At 37.3% G+C, this 14,963-nt stretch overlaps 2 protein-coding genes across 2 annotated transcripts in view; both read right to left on the bottom strand.

Annotated features, from left to right (window-relative positions):
* Positions 1-2,065: 2,065 nt before the first annotated feature.
* senp1 (SUMO specific peptidase 1) lies at positions 2,066-9,771 on the bottom strand. The gene is made up of 18 exons (XM_032521129.1): positions 9,102-9,771; positions 8,781-8,839; positions 8,476-8,663; positions 8,307-8,382; positions 7,995-8,187; positions 7,720-7,858; positions 7,522-7,640; positions 6,918-7,201; positions 6,721-6,784; positions 6,370-6,408; positions 6,187-6,271; positions 5,945-6,085; positions 5,341-5,469; positions 4,929-5,132; positions 4,760-4,839; positions 4,124-4,208; positions 3,273-3,368; positions 2,066-3,192 (listed from the first exon to the last, which is right to left on the bottom strand). Exons 1-18 carry the CDS (start codon positions 9,227-9,229, stop codon positions 3,130-3,132), a joined length of 2,172 nt encoding a protein of 723 aa, XP_032377020.1. The 5' UTR covers positions 9,230-9,771; the 3' UTR covers positions 2,066-3,129.
* A 1,000-nt stretch (positions 9,772-10,771) lies between these two features.
* LOC116692663 (protein lifeguard 2) overlaps positions 10,772-14,963 on the bottom strand; it is a 6,462-nt gene continuing 2,270 nt past the window's right edge. The window contains exons 2-12 of the mRNA XM_032521133.1: positions 14,372-14,462; positions 14,098-14,186; positions 13,860-13,924; positions 13,724-13,777; positions 13,564-13,614; positions 13,433-13,472; positions 13,114-13,151; positions 12,767-12,854; positions 12,516-12,611; positions 12,210-12,263; positions 10,772-12,097 (exon numbers count right to left, since the gene is read on the bottom strand). Of these exons, the coding sequence (XP_032377024.1) occupies positions 11,948-12,097; positions 12,210-12,263; positions 12,516-12,611; positions 12,767-12,854; positions 13,114-13,151; positions 13,433-13,472; positions 13,564-13,614; positions 13,724-13,777; positions 13,860-13,924; positions 14,098-14,186; positions 14,372-14,462 (816 nt within the window). The 3' untranslated portion in view covers positions 10,772-11,947. The remainder of the gene's footprint in view (positions 12,098-12,209; positions 12,264-12,515; positions 12,612-12,766; positions 12,855-13,113; positions 13,152-13,432; positions 13,473-13,563; positions 13,615-13,723; positions 13,778-13,859; positions 13,925-14,097; positions 14,187-14,371; positions 14,463-14,963) is intronic.

The raw sequence follows: 14,963 nt of genomic DNA, 5'->3' as shown, positions 1-14,963 counted from the left end.
CAAATAGTGAGAAATAGATGTTTTCAACGTTTCTTTTTTTAAATGGTGATTTGTTTGTACGTTTGCATACTTCTCTCTTTCTGGTTTCAGTGTTGATGTCAAAAAAGCTAGTGTTGTTTGTGTTGTTTTGTGTGTGTGTGTGTGTGTGTGTGCCTGCGTGCGTGCATGTGCATGTGCACGCGTGTGTGTGTGTGTGTGTGTGTGTGTGTGTGTGTGTGTGTGTGTGTGTGTGTGTGTGTGTGTGTGTGTGTGTGTGTGGTCTTGTTTAACAATATTTGTGGGGTCCAAAAACCGGGAGTCCAGTATACTTGTGGGGTCCCGACAGCTTTGTGGTGCCAAAATGCTGGACCCCACAGCTTTAAAGGGCTGTTTGAGGGTTAAGACTTGATTTTAGGATCAGGGCTAGAATAAGGTTACGGTTAGGGTGAGGGTAAGGGTAAGGGTTAGGCATTTAGTTGTGATGATTAAGGTTAGGGTAAGAGGCTATGCTAGGGAATAGGCTGAGGGTAAGGGTTAGGCATTTAGTTGTGATGGTTAAGGTAAGGGTAAGGGGCTAGGGAATGCATACTGTCAATGGTGGGTCCCCACAAAGATAGTGCCACAAACGTTTGTGTGTGTGTGGTGTGTGTGTGTGTGTGCGCGTGTGTTTGTGTTTGTGTGTTTTACAGACATTTCAGTTCTGTCTGTGTCACAAATGTTGGCACTTTGCAAACATGACTCCTGAATTATTATTGCCAGGTTCAGATGCATTGTTACAGAGTTGTGCCCCAAGCAGTTGGGAACAACGTAAGAGAAATATATGTTCAAAACCTTAACTTACCTCATCCTGCCAGAGAAATGTAGATTCAGTTTGTGTATAAGGTTCGCTGGCAATAATCAACTACAGTAGGTCTCATGGCTGTTCACAGCTGGTACTGTGTCCACATCCTTTAACTCTTCCGTCCAATCTTCGGAAAACACGCCCATGGTCTGACGATCTATGCAATTAATTTATTATCCTAATAAATGCAATACTGCAGATATCCAAGAAACACCGTACATTTCATGACAATGGATCACCTCACAGTATGACTTCACATTTTGGCCGAAAGCTTTCATCTTTCATTTTACAAATGTTGAGATTTGTCTGTTTTCTGACTGATACATTCATTTTTGGTTAATTAATTGTTAGTAAAATTGCTGCATTAAAAGGGAACTATTTCACCAAAATATGGTTGTTAATATGACTGTAAAAATGTAGGAACTCTAAATAAATCAAATATATGGTAGGTGTTGCCCACTTGTCTACTAACTTTAATTTTACATGGACCCAACGTAGATGCAATTCCCCATTGAATCCAGTTGCAATTTTTATGTTGTGGTTACATTGTGTGTTCCGTCTGGTCCTGTTTGTTAACTTGCTTTCTTGCTGAGTAATTGATGCAGTTTTTTCCTTTTTTGAACCATGAGACAGTCCATTTCCAGGAGAAAACCTCACAGAACTTCACAGAAATGCCTTAGATTTCACTGGAAGGGATAGTGAAGTGCTACTCAGATTTGGTGGGCTTGTTTCTTCGTGCACTGCTAATGTTGAAAAAGATTTTTGTTATATCAAACTCCTCTAAACATAGATCTATGAAGCAAAGAAAAATTTACTTCTTTAAATGACTATTTTGTTCCATTTCCATTCCATCATTTCTATCCAAAACATTGAAGAAAAACTGAATGGTGGCTTATTAAGTCTAAAGAGCTATTGCTGCTGTTTGCAGATTTAGAAATCTTTTGGCTTAAGTTCATTGAATAGATTTAGTCACATATGGGGTCAGTTTGTAACTCATGTTCAGAGATGTCTGTGCAGTCTTCTCTGTTTCGTGCATCAAACAACCTCTCCTTAGTAAATGTTTGTCTGTGCCATGATGCAGGTGTTTGTCTTCTTCATACAAAAAAAATTTGGTTTGATTTGGAACTTGTCATTTTTTTAAATAAAGTTTTTTTTTTCCACTGGTTTGTGCTTTCTGTTACACAAGGGACCATCCGCAGGTTTATAGCACACAGTAATAACTTCAAATAAGCCAAGACACATGGCCAGGTTCTCATATTTATCAAATGTTCAAGTTTTTTTTATATCTAACCAATTGAATTTGAGGTAATGCACAAAGAACAGTCACAATACAAGAATTTATTTCTAAAACACACTTGAATGTAGATAAAAAATATATAAGAAATACGTAAAGAAAAAGTATATTACACTGTTCAAGAGTCAGTATGTTTTAAGTATGTACACAGTTCAAAATAAATTGAATGTGCTCAAAATTTGCTGTAAAAGAAGACTCTGAAATACATAAAATAGACTTTGAACCTTAATTTACAATATTTTATCAAGACTAACTGGTACATTTTTTTTTTTATCCTGGTGTTTTAAGGTGTAACTAAGACTGTTTTATAACACTTGCAGATCCGTGGCAAGGCAAAACATTGTTTCATTAATAAATCATACTCTGAGGCAATGCTTGAAGACTTTTCTACCTTTTAATCTAACTAATTACAAAAATAGTTTTGTTTTAGGTAAAATGTTTGTATTATGAAAAAAAAGGTAGCATGCCTAAATACAAAGACTATTTTTTTAAGACTAGAGGGCATTCAAATTTCAGTTTAAATGGTAAAGTACATCGTCCTTTGAGTGTACCAAGAGTATCAAACATTGACGGCAACCTCAAAATATGGCATTACTGTTATAAAAATGATGCAGCATATGGCCTCATCTCCCTGTAAGATCAAAACATGTAAACTTTTAACTGCATTAAACTGAACATTGCAGCTCAGAGTATGGTTTGCAAGTCTGTACAGTTCTGGCTGGGCACTACAAAACATGCAGTGTTTCAGCTGCTATACTGATGCTCCACGGATGCACCAAAACACAAAACAAGGACTGGGAGGCAGTGCGTGGTTCTACAGCAACATCCCATCATCATGAAAGATCAACTGAGAGCTAGACAGACGGTAGAGGATGCAGAGTAGCAGTGCTGGTTCCTGATCTGATCAGCTGGTGTGCAAGTCTTTCCCAGAACAGGACTACTGTACGTAGATCATGCTGTTGAGAGTAGCTCAGCCATCGTTATGGCATACAAGTTCACAATCCTCATACTGAGATCACAACAGCTTATGGTTCAGAATCTCCCAAACCATTCTTTTTCTGAAGTAGGGCATGTGTTTCTGTGAAGAAAAGAGGTTACATAAGACAGGTTTATGCCACTATGATGATGATTACCAGATAAATCTGTGTTGGTGAATACCTGTGTAAATGTGATTGGCTTGTCTTTGGTAATGTAATCTGCATATTTGCATGTGAACATTCCACAGTCGCTACCATTCATCTGCTGTGGGATTTCCTGAGAGCAAAGGAGAGATCAAAATGTTATTGGACATTGGATATTTGAGCAGTAATGATTGACTAATTACCCACTGCTAAGATACTACTTCATTTATCATGAGGAGTTGTTTTTGACAATGCAATAGTATCATTAATAGATTTTGCACAATACTGTTTTGATATTTCAGATGTTTCCTAGCTCCAATGACCTAGCTAACTTGTGTAAAAAGTGTAAGTGTAAAAATAAGTCACAGTAACAAAAAGCAACATTGTAAACAGCACACTTTTAATGAGAAACATTTCTAAAGCAAGAAAAAAAGCTGGGCTTCTCCTTAAATACAACCAGCAACCTAAGACTGTTTGCCCAGTTGCATCGTTTTAAAGCTAGAGGGCGCGCTGCTTCCCAATTCTGGCCACCTTATAGATTTGCCAGTGAAATAAAGTAAGTTGTATGCCAACAGATGATTTATAGGCTTTTCCTTCATGTAGTTCTGGAGAGGAGCTTTCCACTTTTCACAATCAACATGATTTGTCAAACTAACTACTAGTTACCAAGAACCTTTTAGGGCTTTACACAGAACTTGGGAGACGGCTTTTTAAATGGCTGATGCAAGCTACTCCTGTGCATGCAGTATAATTACAAAGGAGGTGCAAACAAAATAACTAAAACATAAACAAAACAATATGAATATTAATACTAGTCTACTGGTAATAATGCTGTAGTGCAGCATAGATCTGGAAAGTCTGGCCAAAGTATGCAGTTTGATGACTTACATTGCGCTTTTTGCTGTGCAAAGTCCAGCCTGAGGTATCGAGTTCTTTGCCTTTCTTGTCCTTACTTTCCTGTTGCAGGTATTCACTAGGGAAACAAAAATTAATTACTTTAAGCACACCATATATACATATTCATACACACGCGCATATATATATATATATATATATATATATATATATATATATATATATATATATATATATATATATATATATATATATATATATATATATATATATATATATATATATATATATATATATATATATATATATATATATATATATATACATACATACACATATACATACACATATACATATATATATATATATATACATATATATATACATATATATACACATATATATATATACACACACACATACATATATATGTATATACACATATATATATATATATACACACATATATATACACACACATATACACATATATATATATATATATATATATATATACACACATATATATATACACACATACATATATATATATATATATATACATATACATATACATATACACACACACACACACACATACATACATATATACATATACACACACTAAATAATTCAACAACAAAACACATATGTGATACTGAAACTTACAACAATACTGTGCATGCTTCATCATTGTTTCCTCCCATGGAATCAAAGTACATGATAGCCTTTTTACGGAAATCCACCACCTGCGAAAAGAAATTGTTCAACTAAAAAACTGTAATATAAATCACAAGATTGTTACTTTCAGGTCACAGTTATGGTCATTCAGACTTACAGAGAGGCACCAGTGCACCCCCAAGTGAACAGGAACCAGTAGGATGTCTTTGGAAAAGATGTCCATCTTTTTGGTCCAGCGGCGGACTGCAGAGTAGCCACTGCTCCGCAGCTTGGGATAGAAAAAAGTGTTGAACGTGTTGACTGATGGCAGGCTGGGGTCCTTGCTGCGCTCCACCAGCAGGTTCATATAAAAGTTAATCACCTGAGAGATTAAGGAGGGAGAGTTTCAATTCCTAACTAGCACAACGCTATAGCTGAGTTGTGCAACAATTATTACAACATAATCATGGTCATGTATTGTATTTTTATATTTTGAAATATGCAACAAAAGAGTGCATCTACCTGATGCTAAAATAATGCCTGCTGATCATATACACACAGATTTGACCTCAAAGATAATGTGTACTCACCTCATCATTGAGCCAGTTGAGGTTGCTGAGTGTCTGCAGGTCTTTGCGTGTAAGGCTGAGACCAAAACCTTCACTTAAAACTTCATGATTACCACCTCTCAGCCCCCTGTTCACCTCAGCTTCCATTTCCTTATTGGAGAGCGTACATGTGAAAAAGCAGGAAACATTAATATAACTCTTATATTCATTACAATTAGTTAGAAACATCATACAGCTTCACAGCCTGCAAAAACTAAAAAGCCACTAGTTGTAACACCCTGTAATACTCTGAATTCTAATATTTTGATTACATCTGGTCATATTGTTTTGAAAAAAAAAAGAAGGGACTTATTGGGGAAAAACGATTTGCTCTTAACTTAAAACAACATAGAAGACTTACTGTGAGCTTGAAGGAATTTACAATAAACCAACATGCACAACATTCAGGAAAACATTTAGTCACTCTTTACTTAGTTTCAATGGCATTTCTACTTTTTAGAAAGAAAGAAATAGGAAAGGAAGAAATACATAATCTTTTAAGTGAAAGCAAGTCTTTTGGTGGGTCATCTAAATAAATTCTATACATGGTAAACACTGCATGCTGATTACAACACAATGGCCACACCTCTGTGAGTTCAGGGAACTCTGGTTTCACTTCCAAGGGCTTTGGTTCTTCTATCACTAGAGTCAAAGGAACCTCTTTCTCCAAAGGAACTCGAACGTGGACCTCCACATCTGAGCTGCGGTACCCCTCTTTAGACAGGCGCTGGAACCAGTAACATGATACGGATTAATGGCATAAGAAGAGGTCAAGAAACACCTGATAAAACTGAATGTAAAAGAGGGCTTTCAGTGGTGCACGCTCACCTGTCGCTGCAGCTGGGCAGCCAGGGCCTCCTGCTCTTCTATCTGTCTCCGTCTTTCTCTTGCCCGGGAGTCATACATACTAGTCCTACAGTGATAAAAAAATATATATGAGTTTCTCTATTCAAACATAGTATCAATGAACAATGGATATATTTTATATTACATACAATGATGTGTACTTACAATTCTTTGATCCATAACTCAGCTTGGAAACATGGCACACTGTAAATACAGAAATGTGTTATTGTGTATAAAAATGAAAACATTTGAGTTGACTCTAAGATTTAAGAAGTCATTGTTTTCAATCTACTAGGTCTCACATACTCAACATGGTGTGTTCATATGAATTCAATTTAAATTTAGAATTAATGAAACAGCATCCAACATGACAAGTTTACACATCTACATCTTTGACAATGCTTGTTTACCATTTAATCATATTTCAAATTGCATTACTATTAACTACAGTTAAATATAGCTTGTGATCAAACAAGAACGTTACAAATTAGTAACACAGTGAAAACAGATACTAACCTTGAGCTGTCTTGTTTTTTACCCATTTGCTCATTTATAATAATTACCGAATCACCATCATGAGCTGCAAGAAAAAGACAAATTTAAAACCTAAGAAGAAATACAGGAGCAAGCAAATATTCAATTAATTAATGAAATCACATTTCACTATGCCTATATCTTTATTAAGTGCACACACAAGTGGGTGAGAATCTTACCTGAGGATTGTGTGTCCTGAGAGGAGTTATCCTGCAGAGCTGATGGGGACGGGGCTGATGTGAGAGGAGCTGCTCTGCTGGAGCTGAGGTCCATATCCAGAGACCACGTCTGAATCCCTGGCCTGTTGGAGGCCCCCACTGGGCTGGGGAGGTTGTTAGAACTCTGGCTAGACATCACCCTGGGACTGGGGGGGCTGCTAGGTCCCTCTGAAGTTCCTCCTGCTACTGACCCAGTAGGGGAAGAGAACTGTAGCAGTCTGCGGCTGGTGGTCAGGAAGCTGGTGCTGATGAGAAAGTGACAAGAGTAAGCACATGAAAGAGCAGGCACCATCTAGATACTCCCCAGAACAGTCAAACTGAAAAAAGACAGACATGAAACTATTAAAATGCATTTTTTATTTTTATTTACTACCCATATAAATGTTGGGAGGGTTTGTGATTGCAGTAAAGATGGCTACTAACTAGCTTCCACTAGTCTGTGACTAAATTCTGACGGAACTAATTTCTCTGTGACCCCACCCCGCCCCTCAGTTTTCCTTTACATTTTATTGACAGCTTAAATATGGCACAGTTAAAGTCTACTATTTTTGTATTGGATACATACAAATCTCTGTGTGATCTCACGATGCCATGTGAGTTGCCGTTGTGAAAGAAAGATGACTGACCACCAGAGACCATGGTCAGAAGCTGCCTGTAGACCTCCTTCTCCTCGTCACAAACAGACTGGACAAACACAGAGGAGAACCATTAAATCAACAACAAAAAAACTGAAAGATGAATTACATTTGTCCTGATGTCTGACCTCCTGTGCTGTGCTGCAGGGCCTTGCATTGTGTATGCGCCCTGATGAGGTGCTGTGTGTTGGGCTCTGCACAACTTTGATGGGAAAGGTCTTCTCATACATGCTGGTGCAGGAGCTGTTTGCCACCCCACAATGCAAACTGCAGACACAAAATGATGGTGTGATAATCAGAACATCATCAACTGACAACAGTTCACACTACATTATGGTACATCAGAAAAAGCACCTATTGAAATGGGAAGAAAACATTTCCCCAGGTAAAATGTGAAGAATACCTTGGTGTTCCATATGGTCGGAGATTGAGGGGCCTGCCTAGCCTTGGAGGTGGGTGCAGTTTAGGGGTGATGGAGGGTGGCAAGTTGACTGAGTGCCCATTTGTTTTTGGCACTTCACGATGTGTAGGGCTCATGCACACTTTTCGCCTACAGACTTTTGATCCCATGATGGACTTCTCATTGCGCAACCATTCTAGAGTTGGAGAGAAAAAAACGTACAATAAATAACTTCTCTTCAAAACCTCAAAGCCTACACAAACCATAGCAACCTTGATGCAAAAAAGTATACAACACTTTAAGTCATAAACTTACCAGATTTGGATGTTTTCCACTCCAAAGTTGTTGAGGGAGCAGCGAATGTCTCATCCATATAGTTCCTTTCAACACTCTTAAACCAAACATATATGACATAATTAAATAAAAAGGCAAAAAAAAAATGTTTTGTTATTCCTACACTCCGGCCCCAAACATAATTTCTTACCGGCATCCCACCATAGACTGCTGCTGATGTTGAGGGCTGTGGCTGAAGTTCTCCAGGGGGAGGACCAGGGGAGGCAGGCAGTATATTTTTCAAGGCAGGGCTCACATTGTTCCTCATCCATGTAGCCACACTGAAACTGTGACTCTTAACCCCTTCAGCTGCAACCTTGACTGTGTCAATAAGATCTCCTAGAGCAGTGTAAAGCAGACAGACAAGGTTGTAAGTAGGTACATCTGACTTAACTTTACCGTCACATATAGCTACAACTCACATCATAACATGTACCAGAGGGAGTGATTACTTACCCATTCGAGACTTCTTTATGATTAAGCCATCTTGGTCGATGTTATTTCCATCTTCCAAACTTAAGAGGGAAAACAGAATGACAATTTACTGTTAATAACAGTCAATCAATTTCGACAATTTGAAAATAACGTTAACCTATTTCCTTCACATTATAACAAATGTTTGAGACACTCGCAAGCTAAATAACCAGCAAGGCAAAGAGTTCTGCAGAAAAGGTTGTTACTGACTCATAAAGTAACTTCAAAGCAAATGGTTTCTTATTAAACACACGGACTTTTGGTTACACGGGGGAATAATGCTGTTACAGCTCCTAACGTTACCATTCAATTGGTCTTTTCCTCCTCGTCGGACCATCTCCCGATCCCCGGTGTACATCAGAGTGCTCCGCAGCTGGTATACCATTGCGAAGATTACCAAAGCTGACCCATTCGTAGATTTTATTCAACATGACTCAAAAGTTTTAGAAATAACGCCACTGGTTTAAAGATAGACCGCTATAGCTGCTTTCAGCCTACCTGTCAATATAGTCAAACCAAATGAAGCGAAAGCGCTTCATTCGACCGAGGCAGGTTAGCTGAGGCTATTTTAAAGGCTAACACTTCTTACAATTATCATTTTACTTTCTCACAAAACGAGCTAACCGTTTGCTAGCTAGCTAGCTAGCTGAGAATAAGCTAGTTGCCTAGCTAGCACGCTGTGCTAACTACCTCGCTAGCTAACGTTGCTAGCAACACGGCTAATTAATTGAAGTATGTATAAATCCCAATAGGAATGCGACAAGTCGCAACCAACGCATTCGGGAAAACTGTTGTCATTTTGACTCACAACCCAGCTTGTTTATATAGCCTTAACGTGACTTTAAATAACATATAAACTCGTTGAAGACTATTATCTCCCGCTTCTTCCTCATTCAAAACCACAACATGGCTGAATAGGACGCTTAACCATCGCACGTTGTGATTGGATGCCTGGTTGTGGTAAATCCGAGTGTGTCCGACATCTACTGGTTGATTGCAGACTGAAGGAGACCATTTAATAACACGTCACAACTGCCGGCAGTTGAGTTGACTTCTTAACACTATTATCACCTTTAACTGTCTATGGTTATCACATTTAGATAGAAGTTGGATACCACAGGCTCGGAATTATTCAGCGGTAGCCTATTTCTGTTACTTCCATGCCCTTTGTGGATCTGTCGCACGGACGCAATTGCGTGTGGAGAAATATCCGATCTTGTCTTCTCAAAATTCTATAATTATATTTTTTTAAATGAAATAATCCGATTTATATGTCAAACACATAGGAAACAAAGTGTTCTTAGATGTACTTACCATTATTATCATAATGAGGCGTTTTAGTATTTCTTTTCCATCTGGAATTGACTTGACAGACGGCAAACATGGGCAGGAAGAAACCCCGTTCAGGAAGCTAAAACCACTTATTGCTAAGTTTTCTAAAATCAATAGACACTTACTGAGCTAAACATTAAAATGACCAATAGTTTCAGGAAAATACTTCATAAATAGAACTATGGCTCCAAAATAAACGTAGAGGGACAAGGAAGTTCCTACACATCTGAGATAGTAAGAAAACAACAAACCAAGTAACTGCATCATATTTTAATGACACTGTTAGCAGGTGATTTTTTTTAATCATAGGAGAACACCGGTATTCAGAATATTTAGAAAGACAACTCCTAAATATTGTGATGTTTAGGCTAAAACTATAAAACTTAAATAAACTCATCTTTGTACTATGAAAAATGGCATATATACAATTTTCCTAAAATAATGTATTACATGGAATTTCAAGAGTATTACAGACAGGAAAAAATAAATGTAATATTCATTTTATTCCCTAACCCTCCTTCCCTTCCCCTAAGTGGCTCTGTCACATCTCAGGCTGCCATTGTAAATAAGAACCTGGTGAAAGGTGACACAAAAAATTTAAATAAACATAGGTGTTTATTAAATCAGATAAACTTTGTGAGTCCATTCATGCACATTCACCCTTTAATAAATCAATACAGAAACACAAATGCTTCGTGAAATGCAGGGACATTACAATATACTGCATCAATATTGTGAAATAAAGGAAGTCCAAGGCCACTTTAGACAACTTATGAATTATTTTAAGCTTCACACTCACCATTGTTATATTATACACTTCTGAAATATATCATTCTGTCTTAAAAAAATAAACTTGTCATGTCATGAAAAATAGCATTCAAGCCCCTTCCCAAATGTAGGCCTTATCAAAAGTTACAGTAAATCTGTGTATGTATGGCACTGTCTGTTTAATGTTAAATATTTGTATTATTATCATGATTGTGTCAGCACTTCAAACCAACTGAATACATTTCCATATTAACAAAAACCAAAGGACTATAATGCCAACAATCAAGAAATGTCCAAACTAAATGCTTTTCATGAAAAGATTATTATACACAATCTTCATTCAAAACATTTCAGGATTAAACACACATATTAGAACAATGACATACTAATTAGAAACCATACAACAAGGTGAATATAATGAATGATAGCCTTAGAGTTCAATGGAGTAAAACCAATACATAAACCATAATGTATATGCTTGAAAACATAGGAAAAGTCTTTGAAGCTTTTTTTAAAATTACATTTGTGCTTTCAGTTACGTCATTAATTCATCTCCCACAGAAATATTCCAATGATGGGATGACTACACTTGGCATAGTTAGGGCTTTTTAAGAGCCATGTACAATAGATTACATACCTCTTAAAGAGCACTGACATATATTGATTGCAAGACATTTGTGATATAGGAAGGACAGAAAGACAGCCATATCGCTTCAGATGAACACTCACAGTATTCTTTATCTACGTTAAAAGGAGGAAGACCACTGATTGTTTCTTGTTGGTAAAACTAGTAAGCTAAAGCCCCATAGGGTTCACAACATGCTAGAGAAGAAGGTAAGGTTGAATACATTTTGGATGTGAAAACTGACATACATCTATCTACAAGAGATTCACAAAGTATGTGTGGCCTTATCTGTATCAGGCAAAAAAAATAAAGATGTTACAACAGGAAGCATTGTCATCACAATCACCAACATTTTAAAATACTCTGATTATTTCTGCCTAAATTCCCATTCCTTGTCTGTAGGTAAGATAGGTGGGGTGACGGTTTACTCATGTTTTGTTCCAAAGATTTGGAGGAAGAAGGAGAAGATGTAGATAATATCTAAATAGAGGTTGAGAGTGGCAAAGACATACTCTTCTGGACTCATGGTGTAGCGTTTATTTCCCATGAGTAGCTGGGTATCAAATGCCAAAAACTGCAACAGAAAATAAAACAGCAAGTAAGACGTATTTTTGTCTGTTTCTTATTTTGATAGTCTACAAAATATGATCATGTCTGTAATGGCTTGACAGTGTCTGTACTCTTACCATGGTAAACAGTATGGCTCCCAGGACAGCGAAGGTGGCATCCAACCAGGGTACCTAAATGGCAAAAATTACTTTATTAGATTCAATGTTAGTGTTTAGATCACCACATGAAAGGTACACTATGTAACATCTGAGTATATATAAATTCAGAGTTAAGTCATTAGTCTCATGTCAAATATTTGTCAGCCTTAAAAAAAACATTTGTATTTGATGAAACTTTATCCTGGTTGTCTGAAAATCCCCCAAATTCCAGCCTTACATGACACACATCTGATGTAACTGCTTGATTTGGATAGTCATACTTACATATTGGAAGGGGAGGACAAGTGCCAGCACCAGTCCAGAGACGAACAGGACCATGCAGAAGACAAAGAGCACACCCTGGTATGATGTCACATCAAACTGGATGGAGAAAACGTGAAATCAAACCTATGTTTATCCACCGTGAAAAGCTGACCCAGATGAATGATTTACACTCATAATCATGCATACAAAATATAAATTAATATGTGTAGTACTTATATAAATAAGTTAAAGGAAAAAAAATGTTTTGCCACCTTAGTTTGGAAGCTGAAGACTGTGACCAGGACACAGACTGCTACTGTGATGCCAAGACACATCACCACTGACTTGGTGTTATAGTAGCTATTAAAACAAGAAACATGCAAACAAAATATACTGAAATTTTTTCAAAAAATATAAAACAGAATACATAACACAGATTTAGACAGGCCTACATCACTGTCTCAACACACAACATTAAATACTGTAAAGAAAATACATTGCTGTCTAATTATTTGGATGCAAAAGCCATCATGCTAGCTGAGGAAAGACTGCACGGTCTCTTTCTGCTTTAAAGTAACACATGGCAATCATAAAACTGTGAGAAAACATAAAAGAGTACCTGGACAACATCCCTGTCATGTATGAGAGTGAGAGGGTCTGTAACAGGACATATGATAGTATTGTGAAAATGCAAGCATTTGGTAAATCTCTTTGGACAAGTCATGATTGGAGAGCATAAACTTTTATAAAATGTATCAGTTAATTAGTTTTAGATCATGTTAGCTGTCAACTTACAATCATTTGGGAAATAGAATGAAAGTTACACATTGACAAATAGTGTTCATCTATGAATGTACTCTTTTCTACACTTCTAATAAATAACAAAAATTCAATCTATGAACGTGTTTATTAAAAACAAATATCTGCCATGTACTCACAAAGATGCCAAGCAGAATCACATTCCATGGAAACAGTCTCCTGTAAGAGTAAGTAACAGATTAGAGATTTAACAATGTAGATCATTTTATAATGATGTACATTTATTTATTTTTTTAAACTTTTTACTTACCTTGGTGCAGAGCAGCAAGATATGGTGAGATATGTGACGAAGAACACAGCACTGATAAACAACAGAAATATTGTTAGATATTTTGTTAGATAGAAGTGACATAAACCCAAAAATGTACAGAGTAACTGTGTATTACAGACTGACAAATCCTGTCACTTACTAAGACGCCCAGTACCAGCCTGGGTTGGATTGAATGTAGTCCTTCACTGGGTCACTAAAAAGAAATATAGTCTTAAGTAAGCACACTACAGTGAATTGGATCAGAAGGACTTGGCAAGGATTCATCTAACACTTACCAGAATGTGAAAAGAGACACAACAGCAAGAGTGACCAAAAGCTGGATCATCAAGATTGTGTACACCTAAATGAAAGCAAGTTAGAATGAAAAATTATTGCATAATTGTACATGTACTGGTATGTGCTGGTTTGGCCTTTAAAGTTTAATACGGATCATAAGAGGTAAATGATCAGTGATACACAGGATTCACAGCACAGCTAATACTGAGATCGATGTGATGATAAAGCTTTTGATACCTTACGGATGAAGACCCTCCTGATGTTGCGATCATCCCAGGTGAACTCCGTGAGCATCTCGACATCATTGTAGCAAGGAGCACTGGTGCCTAGAAACCACATTTATTTTGTGGTTAAGATGTACAATGCATAACAGTCAACATATTCTCCAGCATTCCCATCGCTTCCACACCATCACAAAACATGAAACACATTACCAAATGTATTAGCCAAAGACAATGAAACACTAACTTTATGATTAAATATAATGTAGGAGGATAAGGTGTTGTCATACCCTCGGTGGCTTCCTGATAGCTGGGAGGAGCTGGTGACACTAAGGCTTCTCCACTGAAGGAGCCATTGTTGGCCTTGTTTGCAAGTGAAAGCTGATGCAGCACAAAAGATGAACATGTTTTATCTTTTAGTTTATAGTCTGTTACACAATCTAAGTGACAGTAAAAAACAATATTTCACAGAAGAAAAACGTTAGTGAAATGCAAGGTAAAATGTTACAGATACTACCAGTGTGGCATATGCTTAAAGGTCCCATGGCATAGAAATGTCATTATATGAGTTTTTTAACATTAATATGCTTCCGCCCAGCCTGCCTTTGGTCCCCCTGTGGCTGGAAATGGCGATAGGTGTAAACCGAGCCCTGGGTATCCTGCTCTGCCTTTGAGGAAAATGAAAGCTCAGATGGGCCAACCTGAAATCTTTCTCCTTATGAGGTCATAAGGGGCAAGGTAACCTCTCCTGTCTATGCTTTGCCCGTCCAGAGAAATTGGCCCACCCATGAGAGAGAGGGACATCATGGCTTTCAAATGACCAAAGTGGCCCCTCTCTCTCCTCCTCAAAAGCTACAGACTCAGAAATGGCACATACTAAGG

The sequence above is a fragment of the Etheostoma spectabile genome, chromosome 7, assembly GCF_008692095.1.
Source record: "Etheostoma spectabile isolate EspeVRDwgs_2016 chromosome 7, UIUC_Espe_1.0, whole genome shotgun sequence".
NCBI classification, from domain to species: domain Eukaryota; kingdom Metazoa; phylum Chordata; class Actinopteri; order Perciformes; family Percidae; genus Etheostoma; species Etheostoma spectabile.
The sequence above is the reverse complement of the archived record's forward strand: the minus strand, read 5'-3'. Positions and strand labels throughout refer to the sequence as shown.

Coding starts and splice junctions, on each gene's coding strand:
- senp1 (XM_032521129.1), bottom strand. CDS start 9,229: ATGTTGAATAAAATCTACGAATGGGTCAGCTTTGGTAATCTTCGCAAT. Junction 6,785..6,917: donor TCAGGACACACAATCCTCAG/GTAAGATTCTCA, acceptor TTTTTCTTGCAG/CTCATGATGGTGATTCGGTA. Junction 6,409..6,720: donor AAAAAACAAGACAGCTCAAG/GTTAGTATCTGT, acceptor CTGTATTTACAG/TGTGCCATGTTTCCAAGCTG.